Source organism: Odocoileus virginianus, chromosome 15 (assembly GCF_023699985.2).
Source record: "Odocoileus virginianus isolate 20LAN1187 ecotype Illinois chromosome 15, Ovbor_1.2, whole genome shotgun sequence".
NCBI classification, from domain to species: domain Eukaryota; kingdom Metazoa; phylum Chordata; class Mammalia; order Artiodactyla; family Cervidae; genus Odocoileus; species Odocoileus virginianus.
Window position 1 is genome coordinate 7361725 of NC_069688.1, and position 13014 is coordinate 7374738.

The 13014-nt window shown below is 38.0% G+C and overlaps 1 protein-coding gene across 3 annotated transcripts in view; it reads right to left on the reverse strand.

Annotated features, from left to right (window-relative positions):
- Positions 1–1808: 1808 nt before the first annotated feature.
- Positions 1809–13014, reverse strand: part of EFR3A (EFR3 homolog A) — a 77907-nt gene continuing 66701 nt past the window's right edge. For 2 of the 3 annotated variants that reach the window (XM_020879810.2, XM_020879811.2), the window contains exons 21-23: positions 9138–9241; positions 8585–8634; positions 1809–4196 (exon numbers count right to left, since the gene is read on the reverse strand). In XM_020879810.2, coding sequence (XP_020735469.1) covers positions 4091–4196; positions 8585–8634; positions 9138–9241 — 260 coding nt within the window. In that variant the 3' untranslated portion in view covers positions 1809–4090. Of the gene's footprint in view, positions 4197–5724; positions 6727–8584; positions 8635–9137; positions 9242–13014 lie in introns of those variants that run through there. The other variant, XM_070476998.1, reaches the window with a different exon arrangement.

Genomic DNA, 13014 nt, shown 5'->3' on the forward strand with positions numbered 1-13014 from the left:
AATTACAAAAATTGAAACTATATCATCTATTCACCCACTCATGCCAGTTGCTGAGATCTTACCGTGTACCAGGCAATAGGCCATGCCTCCAGAATCCCCCTCAGTATTTGATAAGGACTCAGACTCTTAAGTTCACATTGCATCCTTGGTTCTCAATTTCTGTAAATCATGTGGGCTGTGGTGACATGGTACAGGGTCCCTGCCTGCTCCTCAGGTGGGAAGGCAGAGCCTTTGGAGTTAGTTCATGCTCGTCAGCCTCTCATGGTGTGGACTATCCTGGAGTCAACAGGGTAGAAAACCTAAGGAAATCAAAAGGTCGCGTGCCAAGCCGACAGTTGATATCCTCTCCTGCCTTCAAGGGAGATCACCGGATGGGTGCCTGCCATCTCTGTGTCATAAGTCTGTATGCTGTATACAACCTCAGAGAGGTAGTCCAGAATAAAGGTGGTTAGTATCCTGGTTCACAAGACATGCAGGAATGCAAGGCATATGGCCAGTTGTCTTAACAAGGGCCTCACCTAATACTGCATTGAGAAAATGGAAGTTTTCCAGTGGGAAGGCCCTGATCTTCTTGCCAGCAAAGCTACAGAATTATTGGTGGTCTTTGTCTTCCTTCTTCTTACGATGAAAAACAGGGTTACTTATCCATATCAAAGGTCAATCTCTCCATCTCTGCTCTGGGTTGAGTTACCCTATTGCCTATTCCGGGGCTTGATTCCTACAAATAGTTCCTTTTTATTCCAGATCAATTTATCCCTGAATAGCAAATAAGACCTTCTGCACAGCGAATGCAAGGATCATTCATGATACAGACTCAGTGACTACTCTGTGCCATGTAGGCATGACACCACGAGCCTCTTCTAAGTGATTCACTTACCCCTCAACAGATAACCTCTGAGGGGCAGAACTCTAAAAGCTGCATTTTACAAACTTCAAAGTTCAAAGCTGAGCCACTTCCCGAAGGCCACTCGGCTAGGAAGTGGCAGCGTGGGATCTGAACCCAGAGCCTGGGCTCCCTGCTGCTGCACCGCACCCCTCAGGAAGACCCTGAAGCCCACGGGCTGTGGGGCACAGCTGCACGGGGGGCAGGAAAGCAGGCCAGATGGCGGAGGGTGCTAGAGAGGAGCTGTGCTTTTTCAGAGAAAGGCTTGTGGGGTTTATACGGCAGAGGGTGGGGCTGGAAATACAGACACAAAGACTGATGAAGATGCGGCGACGGTGCTCTCCGGGCACATGCTGAGAGCTTCATTTCAGCCACGTCTGTTCACGACTGCAGCTACGGAGCTGATTCTTCCCAGTATGTGAGGAGGACTCCATCTGGCAACTTGATTTTTATTAGAATCCAAACAGTGGATAAGTTTAATAAATGGGATAGCTATTATAAGAATGGTTATTAGATTTTGTTTTATTGCTTACGTATGAATTGCACGGTGAATTTTTACATTACAAAAAAATTAATTTACATTTGTACTCAATTACAAATGTACTCAATTACATTTAGTACATACATTGGCACAAATTAAACAAATTAGGCCCCTTTTCAGACAGGCAGAAGAAAAAATACTGTGAGGAAGTTAACTGCTGGTAAAGTACAGAATTAAGATTCTTAAAGAAAATGAATTCAGAACTATTAAGGAAGTGTGTGTGTGCACTCGTGTGTGTGTGTGTGTGTGTGTGTGTGTGTATTCAGATTAATTCCAATGACTCTATATAAGCAGACAGTACAAGTCTAGAAGGAACATTTAAATGTTAACTATTCAACGTCAAGGAAAAAAATGAATGATATAAGCAACAGTATACAGCAGAGAGAGAATGATGAACGGTTTTTATTGAGTTTTAAATATCTACAAAAATATAGCAATACAGTGAACTTCCAATACATCCTAAACGTTCAGTACCCAAACTGGCTATACTAAAATAGCACGCATACCTATGACTTGCATGATCTCCTGCAATCTCCTGGAAGGGACAGCAAGCCAAGGACAAGAAGCCACATTTCTTATGAATCATTAATGAGAGCAGTTCAGTAATCTAGCATATACAGAAGTCTACTGTGATTTAAAAACAACTACAACAAGAAAATCCCCCCCAAAACCCAAATCAACTGTTTACAAACAGACCACAAGAAAAATGTGATAAACATTAACTGAAATTATTTTCCTTCACATGCTATACATGCATTTTTAAATCACAGAGAAACGTGAAATTTTGTCCAGCAAAGTTTGTTTTGCATGAGTGCAAATGAATATATATCTTCTTTCTTATACTATTAAATTATATATATTTTCATACAAAAGCACACAGTGTTAATCTATAAAATGACATCCAAGTGGATGATGATTGTTTTTGCATGTCCCCCTGCTTAGATTTTTCACAATCAAAAGTTAGTATCTTTCTTTAAAAATACAGGGAAAAAAAGGAAAAATAAAGAAAAACATAAAAATTGGCCTATTAAATGCTGAAAGGTTTTTACCTGGTTAGGAGCTAAAGTTATAGTGACAGCTGCAATAGGGCCATTTAAGCCCAGTGGTGACCGCACTATTATTTGGAAAACAATGTCTTGTTTCTCTACATTGAAAAAACCACCCAGGATGCTTGACAGGCTTCAAAGACTAGAATCTTTTGCAAGATGTTTCAAGATGCTGTACTTTGGTTTAAATATTCAAAAAAATTTCCAGTATATTTGTTCTATCTTGTTTCTACTGAAAGTGCCCAAATAATCGTAAACACAAAGTCATTCTTCACTGCGATTTTTTAAACAAAAGCTAAAGCTAAAATTCAATTGTTTTTTGGGTCATAATCTGTGATATGTATATTGTTTGATGTAAAAAGGAATCAAAAACCTGAAAAGGTAGAATTATAATAAAGACTATTTTATAAAAATGTCCTAAAATAATTTTATAAGAGCTGCAAAGAAAGTTGTTCATTTTTGCTGTGCGATGGAATTCACTAAAATGTACATAATTTTAAGAAAACACTGTGTTTGTCAGCACATGTAATCCTGGTAGCTTATTAAATCAACACGAGCTTAAACTGACGAGCTTTTAGCACACTTAACGGCTAAACCCATAGGCACTCTTTTCAAATGTAATATCATGAATCCTAAACAGAGATGCATACAAGCTACAGTTCAAATCTTACAAGCTAAAACTCCATTTGGGGCATTTTTTTGACTATAAGGATTTAAAACAATGCACCATATAAAAATGTAAATTAATGTGTTCTTAGGAGAAATTAAAATGTACACACTCTTCACAGGTGAACTAGTAGCTGTTTTAAATGTCTTTTTTTCCTATACTAAATATATAGCTCATTTAATTAATGGAGCCACAGCAAAAATACTACTATAATTTCAAAGTATAGTCTGTAAACTAAATACATCTTATGATGTAAAAAATATTGCACAATTTGGTACTCCAAGAGTAAGTTCTAAGACTCTCAAGTAGAATGGTCAAACTTTTGGCAGAAAACACAGTATTACAAGAACCAGACACTTAGACGTATGGAGATTTTGGGGTCATATTCTAGCACTATTACTCAGTAAATGTCATTACCATAGACAAGTTGAGGAATGACAGTCACATACTGTTGAAGTGAACAAACAGAAGGATGCCAATCACAACATCCAAAACATGGGGACAAAAAGACACAGGACAGTTTTACAGCCCCAAGATTAATATATTTGTATGTTTTCGCTTTTGCAGACAAAAACAGAAGCAGTTCTAATTTTAAGCAGTTGCCTAGATGTCTAAGAAATACACTAGACACTTCATACATCTTCAACTCTGGAAGGCTTAACTTTTTAATCATATGTTTGTGAAAGGCTTTAAATATACTATTTAACAATGAATTAATGTGAGACCAATATATGTTCAATTTTAAAAGCCAACAGATACTAAAAATAAAAAATTAACATGGCATAAACCCATCTTCAGAAGTACTCTAAATCATAATAGCTACAAAATTTCCAACCTGGTATGCCAAGCATTTGGTTAAAGATAAATTCCATCATAATTTTCAGTAAAGTAAACCCTGAAACATCAGCTTGGCCCAGTTTTTAGGCTTTTTGCTGAGGTCTTTCATGAGCCACTCAGTACACACACAGATCTGGAAACTTCATCTCGTAGACTGGGACAGACTGGTACTGGGCGTGCCCAGAAGTAATGGTCAGCGTTCCCGACGGACTGGGAGGAGGACTGTAAGAGAAGAATGAGGCTCTGTCAACAGGTCCGTGGAAAAGCTGTTCACTCCACACAGCATCCCCATCACCACCTGCCAACAGCAGGGTAAGGCTCTGTCATCACCGGGACCAGTGTGACGGAGGTGCGGGCCAGCTGCAAGGGGGCATGGCGCAAAGATCACAGTGGAACTAAGCTGTTTCTAAGTCTGAACTAGACATTCTCCTCTGAATATATATAATTTTAACAATGGGATTACATCATATCCATTCATGTAAGCTTGCTTTGTTTCAGTAGTAAAAAATCTTTTAGTATTAACATATATATATATTAACCTTTTTTGATGACCACAGCATGGTATTTCAATATATAGATATATTATGATTAATTTATTTCCATGGGCAGATAGTACATTCATTTCCATTTTTCATTATTATAAATAAGGCTGACAGGTCTATTCTTACATATATATAATTTTATCCTGTCTTCTTGGTTTATAGTCTTACACATAGAGTTTCTGGATCAAAGCAGATTCACAATTTTGAGACGGGTACACACTGTCAGAATCCCCACAATTCATACTTTCAACATCTGGCTGCACCATCCTCTTACACCACTATAAATACTGGGTATAATCATTCTTTCTTGTTCTCATCTTTGGCACTCTGGTAGGCAAAAGGGAATTCATTCTATTTTTATTTTCACATTTTGGGTTACTACTAATGGGACATACTTAGTATTCATTTTGTGTTTCTTTGAAAATGAACTGTCTATTTGAGTCTACTGCCTGTATTTCTATTCATTTTTCTCCTATCAATTTGGGAAACTGATCTTTTGTCATATGATACAAATACTTTTCCTCGATTGGTTACTTATCTCTTTATCTCTACCACAGATAAAGATGACACTTTCATCAAAGACGCTCCCTGGTGTCTCCAGTCTGTTGCTCTTTACTCCACATGCTCACACATCTCCAACACTGACTGTGTTCTGATCTCTGTCACTGAAGATTGGTGTCCCTCATTATTGAATTGCATACAAGTGGTCCACATAGCCACAGAAAGGGTCAATACAAGATATACTCTTTTATGTCTGATTTGTTTTGCTTGATGTATTTTTTAAGTTTACCCCCCAAATGTGTGTTCCTTTTTACTGCTGAATAATATTTCACTGTGTCAAGAGCACCACTATTTGTCTACTATCTCTCCATTCTCCTGTTCACGGATATCTTGTAATTAAGAAAAAAGCTGCTAAAACATTCTAACATTTTAATTTCTCTGGGTAAATACTGAGAAATGGGATTACAGGATCAAAAGCAGGTATATGTTTAACTTCATAAGACACTGAAACTTCTTCATAAGTTGTGCAAAGTGCTTGTACCATTTTATACTCCTATGAGCAATATATGCAGACTTTTCTATATAATGTCCAATGTATTATTAAGTTCATCCAATGACATTTTTTCTTCTTCCAGATACTGTATCACCCAGTTCTTGAACTACAATTTGGTTCTTTTTCAGTTTCCAGTTCTCTCCTAAAATATACATTATTTTTTTCCTTTAAATCCTTTGATATGTGTGTGTTCTTTTAAGATCATTATCTACTCATTCCAATAACGATCTGTGGGGCTGCTTATTCTTACTGTATTTTTCTGCTCCTTTGCATTTCTTGTCATTTCTTTTTCTTACTGTACTAAGGTCAAAATGAATGAAGGAACATGGGAAACTGAGGTATAATATTGCATATTCTGTTTCTTTTCTCACAAACACAAACTCACTTTTCTATCTGGTAGTTGGTTGGTGTTGTTTAGCGCTAAGTTGTGTCTGACTCTTTGTGAGCCCATGGACTGTAGCTCGCCAGGCTCCTCTGGGATTTCCCAGGCAAGAATACTGGAGTGGGTTGTCATTTCCTTCTCCAGGGGATCGTCCCAACCCAGGGGTTGATCGAGTGTCTCCTGCATTAGAAGGTGGATTCTTTACCACTGAGCCACCAGGGCAGCCTATCTGGTAGTTAGAGTGAGGCAAATTAACAGGAGGAAACGTATCAGATAGGAACGGAAAACCTGAAGATACACTAAGAAGCCTGCTTCATTTCTCTGCATCATGTAAACTACGCAGGACTGCTACTTCCTAACTAGGTGACCCTGGATAATTACCGAACATCTACCTGAGTCTGCTTCTACATGTGTAAAGTAAAAATAATCATTACATATTTTTTAAATGTGCTATAAATACTAAATAAAAGAATGCACTCAGCAGAGTCCCTAGAATACCACAAGTTTTCAATAAATAACTAGTAGCAATAAGGTTTAATAAATGCAAATTATTATTAGTAGTTGCAGTACCAATGAAAGAGAGTTAGTCATAATACTCAGAATTAAAATACTAAATCCACAGTTATGATAGTGGGATTAAATGTAACATAGAGGTCTCTAGCAATATTTCTCATCAAGAACATGAGTTATAGATTTGGATTTTGATTATTTCCACTCACTAGCTGGATAAACTTCAGCAAGTTACTTTACTTCTCTAAGCCTCAGTGTCTTTACCTGGAAAATAAAAAAACACAGCATCTACCTAACTTTTCAGGACTGTGGTGAGGATTAGCAAAAACAACAGATACAAAGCAGGTAGATATTTACTATGACAACTAAGAGGCAACAAAACCGTTGCAGACAGGGAATGCTGCCTGCCATTCCCATTCTACAAGGTCAAGCCATCAGCCACTGCCATTTCCCACAGCTGTGCGCCCTGAGGGGGGTTCAGGATGGGGAGAAATGCAAAGCATTCTGCTCTTTAGACACTGGCCCCACAGCCAAGGTGCACATTCCAGGAACAGTTTCAGTGAGCCCAGACCCTCGCACCTTCCTATACACAGAAAAGCGCGAAAACTTGTTGGCTGTGTGTAAGCGCCCACATCTAGCGATTTTCACCGAGTCTAAGGTATGGAGCACACTGCACAGTTCAGTCTGAGTCTCTGTTCTGAACTTTTCTACAAGAGCCATTCGCAGTTTATCAGGGGGTGGCGTGGCAGTAAATGCCTGGAATGGGATGTTCTACTGATGAAAAGGTGCCCTGTATAGGAAGGCAGTAAAAAGGCTGGGGGAAAAAAGCAAGTCAATTGAGCATCTACCCGTTTATTCTATTTATAGGCTACAAGGTTTGATGCAAAACTAATTTAATCAAGCTGAAAATACGAAACATGTAGGGAAAAAATCTCAGAAGCATAGCTTCTATCCATGGCTCATTCACTGTGCCATTGTGTACACAAAGCAGTCTCCATACTGGAGTCAACATAAGAACAGGCGCAAATTCATTCCTCAGACAGAACCTGGAGTTTTTCCCTCCCTCTCTCATGGGCTTCACTACTTAACAACAGACACAGAATAACTAGTGTTAGATACCTTACGTTTGCAGAGCATAAAATACAATCGCTCAATGGTGTACACAGGGCTTTGGTTTCAGGACCACCCACAGAAAGCAAAGCCTTGGTGCTCAAGTCCCTTATATAAAATGGAGCAGTATTGGCACAGGACCTAAACAACACATCTTCCCTTATAGTTTACATCATATCTAGATTATTTATAATATCTAATACCATGCAAACGTTACATAAGTGGTTGTCAGCATTTAGTAAAGTCAAGTTTTGCTTTTTGGAATTTTCTGGGATTCCCCGCCCCCCCCCCCCCCCACTGTTGGTTGAATTTGAATATGCAGAACCCATGGATATGGAGGGCCAACTATAATTAGTAACAGGACTCAGACATAACCTAGGAAAATTCAATTGACATTTGATCATTCAAGTGAGCCATCTGCAGAGGCAGAATTGTCATGGCCCTAGAAGAACGATGAGGTTGAACCGTACAAAACAGTAATTTTTATAGGTCAAAATTATTAAATCTGAGAAACTACCTTGTTAAACATATCACTAGAATAAGTCTTCCAATTACTCAAATGTCCATAAGGTGGTTTAGTGGCTAAGTTGTGTCCGACTCTTTGCGACCCATGGACTGTAGCCTGCCAAGCCCCTCTGTCCGTGTGATTTTCCAGACAAGAATACTGGAGTGGGTTGCCATTTCCTTCTCCAGGGGATCTTTCCAACCCAGGGACTGAACTGAGGTCTCCTGCATTGCAAGCGGAGTCTTTACCGACTGAACCAACAGGGAAGCCCTGTCTTTATAGAACCATTTTAAAAGGAATTAAGTGATCTAAAAAGGAAAGCTAGAAAAACTTTAAGAAATGGTATCAGACTATCCAGTAAACAGAAAGACTACTAAGGCAAAGATATCTATATGATCTTGGGTTTACTTGAAATGAAAAGCAGAATTACTTAAAAGCTAGACATTTATAGGGGTCTAATAGTTCCTGTTTGTTGTTTTATTCATCTTGTAGTACCAAAACCCTTACCGTATGGTGAGTTCCAATATTTGAGCAAGTCTATCATGAAGCAAATTTGCCTATGAAGGAGAGAAAGCAAATGTTAACCATGGATCCATTACTCTCGCAGTGTCCATATGTAAGAACACAAGGACGAAGCACGACTGCAACTGTTAAGCTGATGGTGCAGAATGCTTACTGTCTTGGCTTTCTCTCAGATGTTGGAATTTAATGTAAAGTTTTTCTTCATTCCTTTCCTAGTCTCACTGGTAAAAATAAATTGATATACATACAGAACTAAATACCTACAGCAAAATCATTGAAAACCACTGCAAAGAAATTTCAAAGCAACAAAAATCATTAACATTTAATTTGGGATCTGTCATTTCAATCAGCTTGTACCACACAAAGAAATTATTTAAGGCTTCATAGCTACATCTTCAGTTTTTGGTCCCTAGCCAATCCACTACCTTGTGGATTCTATTGACTTGCCTAAAGCTTAGAATCTACCCATCAATTACCATGAAAAGCTTCAACAAAAATCAAACTCCATCCCCACCGCCTTCACTATGTGTTCACTTACTTTGGATTCACACTGTGCTGCTATTTCTTCAAAAGGTGCTTTCTGGAATTTCTCTATCACTAGACGCCTCTTTTCCTTTTCCTGTTCTTCCATTCCACTGGTATCTATATAAATGTTAAAAAAAAAAAAACCATTAAAAGGAATACAGAATTCCACAGAACATTGCCAATGACCCTAAGAGCAAATGATCTATACATAAAAAATAAGGATAATTTACAGGACTACTTGTTTAGGGAAAAAAACAAAATGTGTAACACCCCTGAGATGTCTTAGTTGAAGCCAGAAAGCACACACAAAAGACTTCAAAATTACACCGCACAAAACCCTTTTATTCATAGACTATCTTTGTCTCTCTTACCAAAAAAAGCTGAAGCACAACTTCCTACAAGTCAAGCAACTTCAAGGCCCTTCCTGAAGGATGACTATCTTATTTATAATCATGCCCTTGCACATATGAGGTACCAAATAAAAAGTCTGCTAAATCTGATAATGAATGGCATGACTGAAATATAGATATGGTCAAGTGAAACCATATTGGTTTAGTCTTTTCCATTTATCTTCCACAATTGGAAAAGGGACTGTTTTTATCTTAAAATTATGTGTGGTCTGGTCAAAGATAATAAAACAATAAGCGGTCTGTCTTTTTGATACTACTGATATAATAACCGTGTCTATTTGCTTAACAATTTGAAAGAAGGCTAATTAATGGTTTAGTTATTGATGGTCTACTTTAACAACCCAGTGGGTCAACAACTTCATAAGGCAAAACACACTCTGTTCAAGGTTCTTAAAACAAAGCTGCTCTTCAGGTACACAAACTAGGTAACAATTAGCTAAGTTTAAAAAATGGGAAGTAGCATGTAGAAAGGAAATAGTTTGTTTTTTTTCCCCCCTCTGAAATTGTGTCAGGCTAACAAAGTTGTAGAATTTATGTACTTCTTCTGAGTGAATGTAATACAGAATTATGATCACATCTCAGGCGTTCACTGGCCCAGGGCCACAAGCTTAAATGTGCCAGAGGTCAGGCAGGAGACATAAATGTTTTAAATTAGGTCAGTAAAAGCAGTAAGAAAAACAGACTTGGGCATGCTGAGCATGTATCTCTGGTCTTTATTCAAATTCAATTTCTGAAAATAATGCTTCCACCCAAATTTGGCCTGCAGGCGGCAAATCTGTCCAGCAGTTCTCAAACTTTCTGCTTTCAAGACTCCTTTATGTGTTACATTACTTGATAATTTCTGTATTATAATATAAAAATGAGACTTTAAAAATATTCATTAAATTCATCAAAAACTCAAACCACTATACATTAACATAATAAATAACCATAAATTCTAAAGTGAAAATTTAGTGAAGAGAATGGCATTGTTTTATATTTTTGCAAATCCCTTTAATGTCTGACTTAATAGAAGTCAGCTGGATTCTATCTGCAAACATTCAATGCATTGCAATATGTTATTTTGGTTGAAGTATATAAAGAAAAAACTAAACTCACACAAGCATGTACTGATATGTTGGGAAAGAGTAATTCAATAGCCTTTTTACAGAATTGTAGCTATTTCTTCTACAATAAAACAGGACAACTGGTAGTTTCTTAAAAGTTAGTTGCAATATGGAATCTGAAGCTTTACTAATGAACTTTTTACAACTGGTTATGTTAGCATCTATTGGTCTGTCTTACACTTTGAATAGAGCTCTGCTCATGCATGATTCCGTAACGCTGTGCGATGGTCATCTGGATACTGCTCCACTGAGTTCTGCAGACCCTCTAGGTCACTGGGAGTGTGTGGCATCAAAGAATGCGATGACCACCAGACCAGTCTGAGGCCACTGCCTTCACTCATGTTAGTACATGCAGTAGAGAAGCAAACTATGTCCTACTGTTATGCAGAAAATACTTTTAGACTTGAGGATCTCTTGAAAGAGTCTCCTCTAGGGCTCCAAGGGACCACAGATACTCTGACAACACTGCCAAACTGTAAATTCCTCAACATGCCTTATCAATGTTTAAATGTCTCAAAGTATCTTGTACATAACAGGTGTTCAAAATTGCTTAGTAAATTCAATTTTATTTTGACGAATCTGATATCATAATACAGTAAGAAAAAAAATCCTCTAAAAGATTAAGCTGAAAAAGGTCAGATTTTATTTCATGTATGATGGGTACCAGAGCGTTTCATGCCCCTTGATAATGATGTTCGTATTCTAATATTTCTTAAAATCAGAGCCAATTTCCACTCTCTATAGTGAAAATCAATTTCCACGCTCTATTGCTTTACCAACTAGAAATAAATTCAGATCAGAGCATCATTAGCCACCAGGAATTTATATTAATACTTAATTGAAGGAATCATTCAAAAAAATTTTAGAAGAGGCAAAGTGTATGAGGTAAAATTTATTTCCAGAAAGGCGAAAGGAGAAAAATCAAGAGTATTATTTTATGCAAAGGTAAGTGTAAAGATCAGAGTCAGCCAGACATGGGTATAAGATTTGGCTCTGGTATTTACTAGTTATGTGATCTCAGGAGAGTTGTTAATTTCTCTGCCTCAGTGTTCTCACTGATGAAATAGCAAGAATTAATGTGATAATGCCTACTGACAATTTCTGCCAGGCCCTTTCTCCTACCCCATTAGAAACACACCTCTAACTACACTGCTATATGCCTACTAAAAATGACTCTACATAATTTTCAGAATTTTCATCTGCCCATTTCTTATAAAAGGAAATACACTGACTGCTTCTCACAAATTCATGCAGCCTGAATGCTGGCCACCAAATAAGGGTGACATTCAAATAAACAGTGATGTGCTTTCATAGTTCTAGAAAGCTCAGTCTGTACCAAGGAAAATAATTATCCAGGACAAGATCACAAAAACCTAAAGAATGTAAGCTAATAAACTGATACTATATTTATAGAGAAATCAACAGTATATACATGTGCCATGTTGCCTCTGGTAATTCTGGCATCTAAACAAGTACTGAGATAAAGATAAGCTAGTAAAATACTAGGAAAGTTAACAAGCAAAATATGCCTATATGCACGTCAGGAAACAACAGTTAGAACTGGAAATGGAACAACAGACTGATTCCAAAACGGAAAAGGAGTACGTCAAGGCTGTATATTGTCACCCTGCTTATTTAACTTATAGGCAGAGTACATCATGAGAAATGCTGGGCTGGAGAAAGCACAAGCTGGAATCAAGATTGCTGGGAGAAATATCAATAACCTCAGATATGCAGATGACACCACCCTTATGGCAGAAAGGGAAGAAGAACTAAAGAGCCTCTTGATGAAAGTGAAAGAGGAGAGTGAAAAAGTTGGATTATTTAAAGCTCAACATTCAGAATACTAAGATCATGGCATCTGGTCCCATCACTTCATGTTAAATAGATGGGGAAACAGTGGAAACAGTGTCAGCCTTTATTTTTTTGGGCTCCAAAATCACTGCAGATGGTGACTGCAGCCATGAAATTGAAAGACGCTTACTCCTTGGAAGGAAAGTTACAACCAACCTAGATAGCATATTAAAAAGCAGAGACATTACTTTGCCAACAAAGGTCCGTCTAGTCAAGGCTATGGTTTTTCCAGTGGTCATGTATGGATGTGAGAGTCGGGCTGTGAAGAAAGCTGAGCGCCGAAAAATTGATGCTTTTGAACTGTGGTGTTGGAGAAGACTCTTGAGAGTCCCTTGGACTGCAAGGAGATCCAACCAGTTTATCCTAAAGGAGTTCAGTCCTGGGTGTTCATTGGAAGGTCACACCCAGGACTGATGCTGAAGCTGAAATTCTAATACTTTGGGCACCTCATGCGAAGAGTTGACTCACTGGAAAAGACCCTGATGCTGGGAGGGATTGGGGGCAGGAGGAGAAGGGGACG